Source organism: Schistocerca nitens, chromosome 7, assembly GCF_023898315.1.
Source record: "Schistocerca nitens isolate TAMUIC-IGC-003100 chromosome 7, iqSchNite1.1, whole genome shotgun sequence".
Classification (NCBI taxonomy): domain Eukaryota; kingdom Metazoa; phylum Arthropoda; class Insecta; order Orthoptera; family Acrididae; genus Schistocerca; species Schistocerca nitens.
Window position 1 is genome coordinate 109295578 of NC_064620.1, and position 17419 is coordinate 109312996.

At 43.6% G+C, this 17419-nt stretch overlaps 1 protein-coding gene across 1 annotated transcript in view; it reads right to left on the reverse strand.

Moving 5' to 3' along the window:
* The window catches only part of LOC126195052 (dipeptidase 1-like), a 699024-nt gene that overhangs the window by 417026 nt on the left and 264579 nt on the right, over positions 1 to 17419 (reverse strand). The window contains exons 5-6 of the mRNA XM_049933499.1: positions 10744 to 10900; positions 1791 to 1920 (exon numbers count right to left, since the gene is read on the reverse strand). Of these exons, the coding sequence (XP_049789456.1) occupies positions 1791 to 1920; positions 10744 to 10900 (287 nt within the window). The remainder of the gene's footprint in view (positions 1 to 1790; positions 1921 to 10743; positions 10901 to 17419) is intronic.

Below are 17419 nucleotides of genomic sequence, written 5' to 3' on the forward strand. Positions count from 1 at the left end.
ACAGTAACAAGTCGTGGAGAACTTATGATACGACCTGAGCGGACACCAAAGAATTCTATAAATTTATCATCTATTGTTTTAAGCCCCTTTTACACACTACTGGCCATTAAAATTGCTACCAATAAGAAATGTAGATGATAAATGGATATTCATTGGACAGATATATTTTACTAGAACTGACACGTGATTACATTTTCACGCAATTTGGGAGCGTAGATCCTGAGATATCACTACCCAGAACTACCACCTCTGGCCGTAATAACAGCCTTGATACGCCTGGGCATTGAGTCAAACAGAGCTTGGATGGCGCGTACTGGTACAGCTGCCCATGCAGCTTCAACACGATACCACAGTTCATCAAGAGTAGTGAATGGCATATTTTGACGAGCCAGTTGCTCGGCCACCATTGACCAGACGTTTTCAATTGGTGAGAGATCTGGAGAATGTGCTGGCCAGGGCAGCAGTCGAACGTTTTCTGTATCCAGAAAGGTCCGTAGACGACCTGCAACATGCGGTCGTGCATTATCCTGGTGAAATGTAGGGTTTCGCGGGGATTGAATGAAGGGTAGAGCCACGGGTCGTAACACATCCTAAATGCAACGTCCACTGTTCAAAGTGCCGTCAATGCGAACAAGAGGTGACCGAGACGTGTAACAAATGGCACCCCATACCATCACGCCGGGTGATATGCCAGTATGGCGATGACGAATACACGGTTCCAATGTGAGTTCTCCGCGATGTCGCCAAATACGGATGCGACCATCATTATGCTGTAAGCAGAACCTGGATTCATCCGAAAAAATGACGTTTTGCCATTCGTGCACCCAGGCTGGTCGTTGAGTACACCATCGCAGGGGCTCCTGTCTGTGATGTAGCGTCAAGGGTAAACGCAGCCATGGCCTCCGACCTGATAGCCCATGCTGCTACAAACGTCATCGAACTGTTCGTGCAGATGGTTGTTGTCTTGCAAAAGTCCCCATCTGTTGACTCAGGGATCGAGACGTGGCTGCACGATCCGTTACAGCCATGCGGATAAGATGCCTGTCATCTGGAGGCCGTTGGGATCCGGCATGGCGTTCAGTATTACTCTCCTGAACCCGCCGATTCCATAATCTGCTAACAGTCATTGGATCTCGACCAACGCGAGCAGCAATGTCGCAATACGGTAAACCTCAATCGCAATAGGCTACAATCAGACCTTTATCAAAGTTGGAAACGTGATGGTACGCATTTCTCCTCCTTACACGAGGCATCACAACAACGTTTCAACAGGCAACGCCGGTGAATTGCTGTTTGTGTATGAGAAATCGGTTGGAAACCTCATGTCAGCACGTTGTAGGTGTCGCCACCGGCGCCAACCTAGTGTGAACGCTCTGAAAAGCTAATCATTTGCATATCACAGCATCTTGTTCCTGTCGGTTAAATTTCGCGTCTGTAGTACATCATCTTCGTGGTGTAGTAATTTTAATGGCCAGTAGTGCAATTATGTACCTCAAGATGTATGCCTTTCTTACGAAACAGGAACATTTTCAAATGTTTCACTCGGGTGTTGTGTTGCTCGTAGGCCCCTAACATGGAAATTATGAGAAACTTTAGTTGTCCTCCTACTACTTACATCTCAAAAAATGACCCAGTATGGAGCACCATAGAAATTAGTGCAGACGTATTTTCTGTTGCTATGGCGTTCATCTTTTTACTGCAGCTGTAGCGGGCTTGATAAATGTCTCCCACTAGGTCCAGCTTCGCACCGCAACATTACTTTCGGTACCTGCAAGCGCGCTGCGACTCACCTGCGGCCGTGGTGACGAACTGGAGGTCAGCGTAGCTGTCGACCAGCCGGCGGATGACGCTGATCTGCTCCAGCGTCAGCTGCACCGCGTCCTTGTACTGCGAGTCGCACGGCACGTACGCTGCCCAGAACTGCGGACACAGGCGCACGGGTTCCATAGTACTGCAGCAGCTAGTCATCTCTCGTAGAGTCACAATGGCAGCATAGCTCAAAAGATTGGAAACACTGATGAATCATGAAAACAGGATATCTCAAATCTTTTTTAAATGTTTCTTTATACCTATAACTTCATCATATTATGACATTTAAACATTCTGTTACATCGGACCATGGTTTCACTCAAAAATATTTTGTATCACTATTTAATTAAATAATTGTTGTGTCTAGACCATACAGCCCAGACACAATGCTGTAGCCGATAGGGCACGCAAGGCTAACGCAGACGGGCGTGAAGTCTGGAACATGAGACTTATAAATGCACTAAAGAAAAATACGTAGCTTTTTTAATACTTAACTTTATTCTCTTGTTGGAATACATCTCTCCTGCATACTCGTAAGCTATTGGCACTGATACAAATGGCGCCTTGCTAGGTGGTCGCCATTTAACTTAGCAGAGGGCTATTCTATTGTCTATCTCTCGGCAAATGAGAGCAAGGCTTAGCACGTCCAATCGCTAGCTATGTTGTCCGTACAACTGGGGGCGAGGTCTCCTCAGTCTCTCGAGACCTGCCTTGTGGTGGCGCTAGGTTTGCGATCCCACAGTGGCGACACGCGGGTCTGACATGTACTACAGGACCGCGGCCGATTTAAGTTACCACCTAGTAAGTGTGGTGTCTAGCGGTGACACCACAATAATAACAATAATAACATCGAAAAACCACAAAAACAACAATCTTAAAACAGACGTTGACATAGACTAAATCAAATTAGTTTCAGTGTGGGAACAGCACACCCCTTCAAGATCAATGTTGGGGAAAAAGAAGACGAAGGACTCTCTTCATTATTATTCACGTGCGTGTTTGAAAAAGTGATTAATGACTCAGACAAAAATCTATCCTTCATATTAATCACCAACTCAGACAGAGTAAAATTAAAGATTTCCCTCGGTTTGGCCGATGTTCTGGGAATATTGTCACATTACAACAAGCAAGAAATAAACTTAACTCTTAAAAGAAATTGTAGAAAAAGTTGGTTAGCAAATTTCATTCGAAAATACTAAGTATGTTACCTTGCAATAAACAAGCAGCAAAATGTACAACTACAATGCACGGAAAAATCAGATGACTTTAATAATTTAAATACCTCACTGAAATCATTCATGAAAATTGAACTGAACGAAAGTTAATGAAGTTAGCGATTAAAAGTAGAAAAAGATTGTCTCCTCATACGAATGCATCTCCAAAAACTTCAGACTGAAATACAGCCATTCTGTCACTAAACAAGGCTGGCTCTGTGCTTCACTAAAATTATTTCTGAAGTGGAGAGAAGGTACGGAAAACACTGGAAAGTGAAACGAAAAGCTACAAGAAAAATCTTTCTACCAAGCTGGTCTATCGACGAATTCAGGCAAAGAAGCAACTTACAAATCAAACAGTGCACCAACATTCAGAGTGTCGTTAGACAACTATGATTAGAGTTTTACGGTCAAGTCAAAAGAATGAAACCAAGTAGAATTACAAAACAGAAGTATTTTATTTAACCTGGATTAAAGCAAAACATAGGCAATTTTGATCAAAGATAAATAGCACAGATCACATAAGAAGATACCCAGGCTCGGGAAATAGAAATGGCCGATCTAAAATTCAACAATAGTAATCTGACCACAGGATAGCAGCCGCAGAAGATAAGGGAGCTGTGTATGAGGCGTCAATACGAACTCACAAAAGAAATGGTCAAATAACAACAGCATTAATTGGTATGAAAGGATTCGTTAAAATCAGTTTGCATACATATGTGGGAGTTTTGGAAAATTACTGACAAGGAGTTAATAACACAAGTAATGTACTATTAAAAGTACAAGAGAAATCCAGGTAGACTGGCTCACCTGGGGTCTTTCAGGAATGACGAACGTCTGATAGGAAAACAGGGTACTTGGCTCTGATGCCGTAAGATGCTTTCACAAATCGCAAACAAGAACAGACAATACTGTCGTGAGTAGACATAGGAGTGGCGGTAAAATTAACAACGAACACCAGCCACAACGGGCCATGCGATGGTTCCATTCAAAAGTAATCACCACATGCTTTGAGTCATTTATCTCAGTGGGCTACGATAAGATCGATTCCTATTTCGTACAGCGCTGTCTGTCGCGACGGATCAACAAGCTCATCCACTCTGACTGAAACCGATGTCCACGCTTGCTTTTCTTCAGATCACCGACAACGAAATATCGTACAGTGAAGGATCTGGGGTGTGTGAAGAATGTTGCAATGTTTCCCACCCGAAACGCTGAAGCATAGCCTTCGTTCGATTGGCAGTATGGAGGAGTGCGTTATCGTGCAACAGCATGAATCCATTCGACAGCATTCCTGCTTGTTTTGACTGTATCACGAATTGTCTTCATAGCGCTGCACATTGACTGTGTTACCACGCCCGAGGAATTCGAAGAGCAGTGTGCCCCCCTTCAGTCGAACAAAAAAGTCATCATGACGTTACCGTAGTTCGGGTGAATAGCTTCAGATTTCTTTGGCGGGAGGAAGGGGTATTTCCAGTGTTGGCTCTCCCGTTCGCCCTCGCGCTGTGGGCTGGTGTCGGACGGGATCATTCTACGACACGACAGTGCCCGCCCCAACATTGCCAATCGGACGACGCCATCACTTCAACTATTTGGTTGGGAAACTCTGTAAGATCGTCCGGTAATCAAACGGTAATTCTTTTAATCTGCGCCAAAGTTAAGCACGCGAATTTAGAGTGTTGGTCAGTAGATTTAATGTTTAATTCAGTGTTCCTCAAGCCAGCTTAATGTGCACGAGAGTATGTACTACCTGTACCAGTGACTTGTGCTCCTCCTCCTGTTCGAACTGCGGGTGCCAAATATTAGTAGGGCTTCCCGGTCTGCCACAGCAGCAAGCTTTACAATTATAATGTTCAACATATATATATATATATATATATATATATATATATATATATATATATATATATATATATATAAACTGGCAAAAATATAGCTGTCAGAATTAAGAAGAACATTTTAGCAACTGTTTCAAATTTTTAAGTATCAAAACAGCTTAAAACAGTATTTTTTGAAAATTTTCTTCCTGAAATTTCAAGGAGAGGACCCGTGGGCCTTCTTTGTCTTCTAGGCAACCGCCCCCAGGCACGAACTTCATAAATCCACCCCCGGGGTAGCCACTTGGCAGCTGTGCAGTAGCAGATAGAAAAAAATTGCGAGTGGAATCTGTCGCAACTGATTTTGATATAATGCCGTTGGCAAAAAGACACATAGTGTCATTAGTCTTCTAAAGATAAGTGAAGCCAGTGCAATGTCGATTTGTACTGTTCTCACATGGCGTGAGTTGATTTTGGGATTGAGCATGTTTGGAAAATTGTTTACATTGCTGTTGGGACCATCATGTATTGCCGAATCACGATTGTAAGAATTGCGTGCATTATCATGGGGAGACTTCCTGTTCCAATTAAATTGTAAAACGTTACAAAAGAACAACTATTAGGAAAAACACGAGGTTCGAGACATTAACGTATTAATTAAGTGTCTTGCTGGGTTAAGGAATATTCACTGGAGACCACTGCTTCAGAAACGGATTATCCACCAACAATATTTGTGATTACTGCGGTTCGTGGGGCGTGTTATGTGATTGTAACTAACCATACTGATTCTGTAGGTTGTGAAAGCACGGTCGTAGAATAAGATGAATCGCACATCATAATTCACAAGTACGGGAAAGGGCGTTGGAAAAACTATATTGAACAGAAATAGGTCTTTGGAGTACTGAAAGCGAGTCTCGTGTGTGCTTCATAGCTAAAGTGAATTCGAGGGATAAACGGACTTTCAGTCTCCATTATTAAGCAGCTGTTCTTGTTATGAGCTTAAATAATTACTGACCTCTGGATGTCTTACAACAGTTTGTAGAAAGAATTATTTGACCATGAATTTTCAAACCTTTTAGCGGCGACTCCGTCGGTTGATACCCAGAATATCGAGGACGTGGAAATCTCTGAAATCCTCTATTAAAAGAGAAGGCCGATCGGGTACCTGTACTTCCGTAATCTGCAGTTCCTTGGACAAAGGCTTTCTTGTGAGACTCTCCCAATTTTTCTGACATATATAGTTAGAGTGTATACTCACTACGGCAATAAAAGACTGTTCCCGGCTGCATACGCAACACACAGAATTGTTCAGGATGAAAATCTGGATGACGAGTAAGCGAGGCGTAGCGCCTTACGTCGTGCCTATTGAGATTTGCCCCTGCGGTGAAGAGGCGTACCGTATGAGTCATGTGCAGGATAGGTGGTGGCTGCTGCCCGAGTGTATATACACTCCTGGAAATTGAAATAAGAACACCGTGAATTCATTGTCCCAGGAAGGGGAAACTTTATTGACACATTCCTGGGGTCAGATACATCACATGATCACACTGACAGAACCACAGGCACATAGACACAGGCAACAGAGCATGCACAATGTCGGCACTAGTACAGTGTATATCCACCTTTCGCAGCAATGCAGGCTGCTATTCTCCCATGGAGACGATCGTAGAGATGCTGGATGTAGTCCTGTGGAACGGCTTGCCATGCCATTTCCACCTGGCGCCTCAGTTGGACCAGCGTTCGTTCTGGACGTGCAGACCGCGTGAGACGACGCTTCATCCAGTCCCAAACATGCTCAATGGGGGACAGATCCGGAGATCTTGCTGGCCAGGGTAGTTGACTTACACCTTCTAGAGCACGTTGGGTGGCACGGGATACATGCGGACGTGCATTGTCCTGTTGGAACAGCAAGTTCCCTTGCCGGTCTAGGAATGGTAGAACGATGGGTTCGATGACGGTTTGGATGTACCGTGCACTATTCAGTGTCCCCTCGACGATCACCAGTGGTGTACGGCCAGTGTAGGAGATCGCTCCCCACACCATGATGCCGGGTGTTGGCCCTGTGTGCCTCGGTCGTATGCAGTCCTGATTGTGGCGCTCACCTGCACGGCGCCAAACACGCATACGACCATCATTGGCACCAAGGCAGAAGCGACTCTTATCGCTGAAGACGACACGTCTCCATTCGTCCCTCCATTCACGCCTGTCGCGACACCACTGGAGGCGGGCTGCACGATGTTGGGGCGTGAGCGGAAGACGGCCTAACGGTGTGCGGGACCGTAGCCCAGCTTCATGGAGACGGTTGCGAATGGTCCTCGCCGATACCCCAGGAGCAACAGTGTCCCTAATTTGCTGGGAAGTGGCGGTGCGGTCCCCTACGGCACTGCATAGGATCCTACGGTCTTGGCGTGCATCCGTGCGTCGCTGCGGTCCGGTCCCAGGTCGACGGGCACGTGCACCTTCCGCCGACCACTGGCGACAACATCGATGTACTGTGGAGACCTCACGCCCCACGTGTTGAGCAATTCGGCGGTACGTCCACCCGGCCTCCCGCATGCCCACTATACGCCCTCGCTCAAAGTCCGTCAACTGCACATACGGTTCACGTCCACGCTGTCGCGGCATGCTACCAGTGTTAAAGACTGCGATGGAGCTCCGTATGCCACGGCAAACTGGCTGACACTGACGGCGGCGGTGCACAAATGCTGCGCAGCTAGCGCCATTCGACGGCCAACACCGCGGTTCCTGGTGTGACCGCTGTGCCGTGCGTGTGATCATTGCTTGTACAGCCCTCTCGCAGTGTCCGGAGCAAGTATGGTGGGTCTGACACACCGGTGTCAATGTGTTCTTTTTTCCATTTCCAGGAGTGTAGTTTCTATGCGATTTGATACATGTGACTAGCTGACGGACACAGTTTGAGCTGCAGCCACAACACTGTCATTTTTATTTGCTGTTCTATTTGTTTACTTTCAAATTATTTGGTAATTGCCATTACAATTATGCTTGGTTATGAGAATGAATGAAGGTGTGAAATGTTTTACATAAAGTTTTTATAGTATGCACTGAAGCATCTTGTCTCGTGACGAATGTTCGAGAAGGACGTGTGGGTTAGTCATTCGTTCAGAGGAATTTGTTATAAATTATTTGACCAGTTTGTGATAGTGGGGAAATGAGATCATGACTTCCATAAAGTAGTTTTGTCAAGGAGTTAATATTACATAAGTGGATTTTTCTAAATTTATTCATGTCAATTTACTCCTCTGATTTAGTGACACATTTTGATTGGTTCTGTACATATGCGCGGGACTGAACGTGTTTGATGCTGCCTTCCGATTGGCTGTGATATTTCTCTGCCAGTCACAATTCAGCATAATCGCGCGTAGTTTGGGAACTAGAGACTATTTTGTGCAGTGAGATGAGTAGAGTCGGAGCTTGTATCTCATAGTGATCAGAGCTATTGATAGATACTCCGATGAAAATTATTAATATTGTGATACTTCGATACTAAAATGTTTGAGAAGTGTCGCAAAGTGCGGAAGAGTGTTCCATTTAATTCACGGTGTGAAATTCATAACCTTTGGTGACATTTTAAGTAACTAAATTCCGAACGGATTGTTGCTTAATCGCAAAGTGAACATTTTGTTACGTGAGATTGATAATTGCAACATCTGAGCGAGCAATTCTAAAAGAAACCAACCGTTTGCAAAATTTCTGTGAATGGTAACTAATAATTACCGCAAGCTGGCTACGGTTACGAGTGATATGTGCGTGTGAACTTTTCAGACTTTGTGCAGCGTAGAGTAAGGCTTGATAGTCATGAGTGTATGCAAGCTCACTCTAACAAAGTGAAATTTCACATACGTAAATACTTCCATGTAACTATTACTCACCTACCACCGACGAAACATTTTTAGTGCGACTTGTGGTTACGAGATATACAGCTGTTTTTTTCTATAGCTTTTCCCGGCCGAGAATTGCATTTCAGTAATGGAGACGTGCGTGTGAGGAGAGATTCGCCACACGGTGAGTGATACAACAGCACCGCACCGCGCCGCCGCAAAAACTAAGTTAAATTACATTTAATTTCATCATTGGAAGACGTTGATCTTTTGTCGTTGTTGCCAACGCTGCGAACAAAATTGATAATTGGCACCGTGATAACCGCGCACTAGATGCGTATCGCTTGATAGTGATCTTGGGACCAGTCCAAATTTTTTAAAATCGATTTTAATTTGTGTGTTTTGAGTTTACATAACATCTCTATTGCTAAATATACATTTAACATACACACCGACGACGTCATAAAGACGTGGCAGAATAAAGTGTTGCTTAATAATAAAGTTGTAAATACCGTCCTGTTTGTAGGTGACCACATAATCTTAGTGGACTCAGAAGATAAATAACAGAGAGCAGTTTGGTCGTTGAACAAGAAAGCAAAGAGATTACAATATTAGAATATCTAAAGGTAAAGCTAAGATAATGGCATTCCATGGTAAGAAGCAAAATTAATAGCTGATGATACACAACTAGGACAAATAAATACTTTTAAATGCCTAGGTTGTGAAGTCTCTTATGCCACACACAATGATCAAGAACACCAACTGCAAAAATCCCAGCAGCTGGTAGGTACTACAAATCGTACTCTCCACAAAAAGTTAGAAAAGAGCCAGTACTAAAATTTTATAACATGATGGCAGTACCACTTCTAATACATGGGTGAGAGACTTGGACTCCAGTTGCTAGTTAGTGGAGGAGGATCCAGGCAGCACAGATGAGACTCCTAAGACCTCTGGGTGGTTAGAAATTCATATATAGAATAAAAAACAGTGAAACATGGAATGAACTAGGTGTCAAAAGTGTGCTTAAGAAGATAGAGGAGTACAGAAGAAGTGGCATGAATACATTCAAACGAATGAGATTTTCACTCGGCAGCGGAGTGTGCGCTGATATGAAACATCCTGGCAGATTAAAACTGTGTGCCGGACCGAGATTCGAACTCGGGACCTGTGCCTTTCGCCGGCAAGTGCTCTACCAACTGAGCTACCCAAGCACGACTCACGCCCCGTCCTCACAGCTTTACTTCTGCCAGTATCTCGTCTCCTACCTTCCAAACTTTACACAAGCTCTCCTGCGAAACTTGCAGAACTAGCACTCCTAAAAGAAAGGATATTGTGGAGACATGGCTTAGCCACAGCCTGGGGGATGTTTCCAGAATGAGATTTTCACTCTGCAGCGGAGTGTGCGCTGATATGAAACTTCCTGGCAGATTAAAACTGTGTGCCGGACCGAGACTCGAACTCGGGACCTGTGCCTTTCGCGCGCAAGTGCTCTACCAAATCTACCAGGAAGTTTCATATCAGCGCACACTCCGCTGCAGAGTGAAAATCTCATTCTGGAAACATCCCCCAGGCTGTGGTTAAGCCATGTCTCCGCAATATCCTTTCTTTCAGGAGTGGTAGTTCTGCAACGTTCGCAGGAGAGCTTCTGTAAAGTTTGGAAGGTAGGAGACGAGATACTGGCAGAAGTAAAGCTGTGAGGATGGTGCGTGAGTCGTGCTTGGGTAGCTCACTTGGTAGAGAACTTGCCCGGGAAAGGGAAAGATCCCGAGTTCGAGTCTCGGTCAGGCACACAGTTTTAATCTGCCAGGAAGTTTCACATTCAAAGGATGTAAGAAGAACGAATATCTAAATTAATATACAAATATATAGCTCAAGGAAAAATGGAATGATGCGTGTCCTAACAAGAGACCGAAAGATCAGTCGCGTTATACTTGAAATGGGAACGAATAAGGATGACTAAACCTACGCTAGATATGTAGATGATGATGAGACACTGCATTGTCCTGCCCTGCCATGTGGTTCAGACGCGTAGTGGGTAAGTTAGCAGTACTTGGGAATACTGACCTGGGCTCCGACGAGGCCCTTGCGCAGGCGCGGCAGGTCGGTGTGGGACCAGGCAGAGCTGGACCAGGGCGCCACCTGCCGAAGGTCGGCCGACAGGTTGAAGCGCGACAGCCGGTTGTGCAGGAAGCTGCGCAGGTTCCACGCCAGGTCGTTGTGCCTGCACACCGAGCCAACACAGCCCGCTACAGCAGCTGACATCCACCAAGCATTTCCACACCGATTCCTTTTTCATGAATCACACTAAAGTAACGAGCATGAAGTTGAAAATTCGTCTATTTATAACACAAAAGAAGTCCATAAAAGTTGAACTGGACGTAACTGCTACATCGAAGAAACAACTTTCCAATCGTCACGGCGCACAGTGGTCCAACTCGCTTCAAAACGTGGACAGAATAGAAAGGGAAACAAGTGCTTGTTCCTACTTCAGTGTCGCAAAATCTTGTGTAGATTGCACTGGTGCTTACTTGCGCAGTGCTGCTGTTTCGTTCCAATCTCAAAACTATGTGATACGTGCTGTGACAGTCGTCGTTCAACAGCTAAGGAAGGTAGGACGTCAAACGGGCCGACTTGGAGCACGAAAGGCATCTCAGGACAATTTAATTTCCAGTGTCTATGCTTTTACAAATAAATACATAAAACTTTGCCAGCATCACCAAGGATTCAGTATTCACACTCATTGCAGTGGAAGTTCGAAAATATAACAAAATAATTTTTTTTTGTGCGAAATTTCATCATTTCTTTTACTTACTAATGGCTGCATTTGTTGCTATAGGTACACTTTTCTTCATAAGTTAGAGAGATTCTTCGATGAATTTTACACAGCATACATACCATACTTACATGTGTATGAAACTCTAGAATTTTTTTAATTGATGAAAAAACGAATGAGCTGTTATATTTTAAACTTCATGTTCAGAAAAAACACAAATTTTATAGTTAATTACCTCAATTTTTACCAAAGTTTTTAATAGATTTGGAAAATTCTAGAGTTTCATACACCTTTAAGTATGGTTTGTATGCTGTGCAAAATGCATCGAAGGATCTCTCTTACTTATTAGGAAAAGTGTTCCTATAGCAACAAATGCTGCCATTAATAAGTGAAAAAAATGATGAAATTTCACAAACAAAATTATTTAGTTATTATTCTCGAAGTTCCACTGCTAAGAGTGTGAATTCTGAATCCTTCCTGGTCATGCTGACAAAGTTTTATGAATTTACTTGTAAAAGTAAAGACAGTGGAAATTAAAATGTCCTGTGGTGCCTCTCCTGCTCAAAGTCATCCCGTTTGATGTCCTACCCCCTTAATGGGACAATGACGTATTTTCAGATATTGTTTATGTGGCCAATTTAATACATGATGGCGATACTGGCTAGTCGTCAGGACAAAGTGACATGGGTAGCACACCAGAAGGTATGCTTACGACATTTTAACCGGTGTATGACGTACAAAAAAGACTTAAATCATATTTCTATCGTGCGGCAGAGCCACACAGTGAAAACGTGTCCCTCATTATTGGAATTATCTCACAAACTTTGAACTGCACATAAAATGTCATTAGAGAATTTTGTAAAATTCTTGGGAGCTATTCTGAATTGTGATCGTATTTTTTATGAAAACTGTCGAAAAAATTTTTTACAAGATTAAAATTTTCCAGAGTCATTTGTTTTTGCGTAATGCTACAAAACTATCCAAATATTGTACAGATAGCTTTAGAACTATCTATCAAGAACTCCGAGAGAAATGTATACCTCTCGGAAGTCGATTGCCAGGTTCACCGGGCTCACACAATTCTACAACAATACCCGATGCCGACATCGGTGTACATAGTTTTGATGCACGAATATGCCATATCGAAGCTGCCGATTGGTCGGCTGTCTGAAGATGCTGAGCAAACTCGGAATAAAGGTAACGGGCGTTACTGAGAAGATTTTCGACGTAAATATTCCCGTGACAAAATAATGCATACCATAATCCATCGGCTTCTGGCAACTTCGTATCTATTCATCTTGAGAGTCCAGAAAATGACATATGCCTCCTGAGGTAAAAGGTCGGCTTTTTGAATCTCCTAGTGGGTACCCCACAGCGATCCTTCTGTAAGCAATAAAGACAAAAGGAACGAATGTGACTACGATTTCGATTTAAAAAGGAAAAACATCGAATGAAACATTTCAATAGGGTAATTTTGACTTCTAATGCGTTATCTACGACATCACAATATTTTATACTCGACGTTTTAGTTGAATCCCCTAAATTTATAATTTTTGATCCGCCAGATTGGATTTGCCATTTTTAATTGTGTTTTCAGACATCTGATTCCTAATCAGCGAACCAAATAAAGTACAAAGAACACAGATTTTTGGCATTTTTTATCTATTTTTCTATTATGTCCAGGTTTCGACACGATACGGCTAATTGTGCGTGATATTACACGAGTCCGACGTCGTCAGAACATCGACTTGTCGGAAGGATATAGGAGTAGGAAGTTGTTAGACTGTCGAGTGGCAAGTTATCAAGATTTTACCTGGAAACATCGCTTCTGCCAGTGTCAGCTTAGAGACAACGTCTAGTACTCGATTTAATTTTGTACTAAGTAAAGTGTGGGGGTAGCGGGAAGAATACGGCCAACTTATTTGACCATCCATCCCCCCCCCTCCCTCCCACCCCCACCACACACACACATACACTCACACACATACAAAATTTTCAGCTAGTGTTGTGTTCCGACCCCCGTGACCTCGTAGGCAATGGCTGGTAAAATCCTAATCTTCATTCCTTCTTCTTCTGTCCCTGCATCACTTTTATCCAAACATCTTTTTCTATACAGCGGTGGATAATTTTATGTTACACAACGAAAAGAAACTTTGAGGCTACCACACAGGAGATGTTCCTAAATTTCTGACATGTCATTAGAGGTCCAAAGTTTCTTTACACAAGAGAACGGAAAGAGCAGAAACGAGACTTCTTAGAAATGTGGCAGGCTCATCTTACTAGACAGTACGATAAAGCACGACATTAGAAGGGAAATGAAGACATTTAGCCTTAACGAAAAATTAAAAAATATGTTATTGTAGAGCCGACAACATGTTCCACATGAATTGTTAAAAAACGTATTTTTACCCCCATCTGCCTGTTATATATTTATCAAGTAATAGTTCTAACAATACATATTTCCGGCAGAGCATTTCAATTTTAGGGAAGAATTCTGGTCTCAATAATTCTAAGTGGTTACAGTTATTACTTGAGAATGACACAGTAGCCGAAGCCATGTCCGTTATTAAGTAAATTTAATGACATGCTTGGCTTCCTGAAATACTACCGGACTGACGACATAAGTAAACAGAAAATGACAGGGACTTCTGTGAAAAATGTAAGGAACATGTGGCAAAAAGTCTCCGGGCTGAAATTCCAACACTTTTACTAAACTATAAGCAGAAACATGGAAGAAGAAACGCTGGACGACCGAGGAAACCATGGCTGGACAAAGACATTGCAGGACGGAAGAAAGGAGACGGGTTTAATCACTGATGATGACGATCCCGACAATGATGACTCGCTTGTACTTGCTGGAGAGGAGGCTGATAGCTCTGTGGTTTATTATATTGGTCTCCAATCGTTCTTCTGAAGGACTGTCTTTCTCGCAGACATTCTGTAGACAATTTAGCAAGTTTCTTTACTATTCATTCACCTTCAGTTGTTTCTATTGGAAAGCCGTCATAGCCGTCATACGTCGAATATGTCTCTATACAACTCACTGGCGGATTACTTTTCCGATTTGCGAGCTACAGTGATGCTGGAGATGGAAGTAACGACCTCTTGGAAATGAGACTACCACGAATGTGAAAAAAAAATAAAAGCATTCTCTTCCCCTCCCTCCCTCCAACCTTCCCCCCCCCCCCCCCACAACCCAAAAATATCAGATTTACTCCATTGAGAGGTGGTACACTGACTGTCAATTTACTGCAGTGTCAATGGATATCCTCTTCGGAAAGCCGTACTGATTCTGATTCAGCCGAGTCAGCCTTGTGGGCGATAAGCCTAAAGCACAGAAGCCTTTCGTGTATTCAAACCACATTTGGCTGAAGCGAGATCTTTTGTTCTCCCCTTAGTTGCTGTAGTTAGTTATTTTACAGCCACACTCAGTTTTGGAAGGCACAGTTGCTGTAAATATTCTGAAGAGAATGCTTGCCAAATAAAATGAGTGTACCGATAGATATTCCAGCTGTATCGTGAAAAGTTCTCAAGAGCAAAGATGCACTGGTGTGCAAAACCTCAGGACGAAAGTAACTTTTGCATGATGCATCAGTGGCTAGCTCGATGGAGCTTCAACGATACATAGAACTAATATAGTATAGTAAGGTACAGTAGAGTACAGTGCAGTACAGCACAATACAGGAGGTGCCTGAAACACACTATAAGACGAAAAGAAATTACGATGAATTTTATCATTAGAGGATGCTGTTGAACTCCGTGACTGTTCCTTTATAGGGTGTAGAAAAATTTCCGCTACCAGTCACAATTGCGATTGTGACTGGTAGCGGAAATTCTTCTACACCCTAGAAATGACAATTTTATTCAAAGACAATAATTACCCTGCAGTCACTCCTGGAAATTACAAAAGGTGGGACATTGATCTTAATAGGTTGTGTGATCACCACAGATGTCAGTGCCTGCTCTGTAACGTACTCCTACGCTGGCCACGAGGTTGTTACGGAGTACTTCCAGTAGGATGGTCCATTCCTCCCAGCACGGGTGACGACTGCTGGATGACCATTGGTACTTGTCAACGTGCTGCTATAGGTCTCCCCAATGCATCCCACAAGTAACCTGTGGCATCCAATTAGGGAGAACGAGCAGGCCAGTCCGTTGGCTGAATATTTTTTCTTTCCAAGAGCTCCTGCACCATCTCAGTACGTTGCGGTCACGCGTTGTCAATCGTGAAAATCAAGTCAGGGCGGAATACACCCCACAGAAGTCGCTAACGAGGAAGGAATAAAGTGCCACAATAAAGTTGTGCGGTGAGTGCGCCGTGTTCAGTGATTTCGAGGTCAGTTCGGCATGCATGAATGTCCGGCTCTCCAAATCTTTGAACAGGTCAATGTCATTACGACATTGTGCTCCTTCCCCACGCCACTTTTTTTCACTTTTCAGGGGTCCACATTTCAATCGGTAAAAACGGAACCCCTACAGGATCAGATAGTTCTCCTTTTCTCTGTTCGTCCATCAGTTTGTTAAAGCCGCTTTCTCTCAAGAACGTGTAAATATCAAGTTGGAATTCGTGTCACACACTAAGGTATACAGTTCTTTGGCGGTGTAAAAATTTTAAACCTCTCAATCAACGCAATCAAAAGGTAGGGCCACTTATGTTACACATTTTCACACTAGCAAACTCACTTATCAAAACATATAGTATATTTCTCGTTGATCTGGAATCATGAAATCTGGCAACAACAAGATTTCACAGAACAAGAAAATGCAAAAATTCGAAAATTTTTAATTTTAACTACACGGCAACAACAAAAATATTTTTGTCATTTGTTATCCGACCGTTTGTCTGCCCGACTCCTAAGACTTCTTTTTCTCAGGAATTTCAGGAGCTAATACGAAATTACGCAGAAAAGTTATCCTTATAACATTTTTAAAAGCCTTTGAACTACCAAGACTGATATCTTGTCAATATCGATATAAGTACACTACTGGCAATTAAAATTGCTACACCACGAAGATGACGTGCTACAGACGCGAAATTTAACCGACAGGAAGAAGGTGCTGTGATATGTAAATGATTAGCTTTTCAGAGCATTCACACAACTTTGGCGCCGGTGGCAACACCTACATCGTGCTGACATGAGGAAAGTTTCCAACCGATTCCTCATACACAGTTGACTGGCGTTGGGTAAGGAGGAGAAACACATACCATCACGTTTCCGACTTTCATAAAGGTCGGATTGTAGCCTATCGCGATTGCGGTTTATCGTATCGCGACATTGCTGCTCGCGTTGGTCCAAATCCAATGACTGTTAGCAGAATATGGAATCGGTGGGTTCAAGGGGGTTATGCGGAACGTCGTGCTGGATCCCAACGGCCTCGTATCACTAGCAGTCCAGATGACAGGCATCTTATCAGCATGGCTCTAACCGATCGTGCAGCCTCGTCTCGATCCCTGAGTCAACAGATGGGGTCGTTTGCAAGACAACAACCATCTGCACGAACAGTTCGACGACGTTTGCAGCAGCATGGACTATCAGCTCGGAGACCGTGGCTGCGGTTACCCTTGACGCTGCATCACAGACAGGAGCGCCTACGATCGTGTACTCAACGACGAACCTGGGTGAACGAATGGCAAAACCTCATTTTTTCTGATTAATCCAGGTTCTGTTTACAGCATCATGATGGTCACATCCGTGCTGGGCGACATCGCGTTGAACGTACATTGGAAGCATGTATTCGTCATCGCCATACTGGCCTATCACCCGGTATGAAGGTATGGGGTGCCATTGGTTACACGTCTCGGTCACCTCTTGTTCCCATTGACGGCACTTAGAACAGTGGACGTTACATTTCAGATTTGTTACGACCCGTGGCTCTACCCTTCATTCGATCCCTGCGAAACCTTACATTTCAGCAGAATAATGCAGAACTGCATGTTGCACGTCCTGTACGGGCCTTTCTGGATAC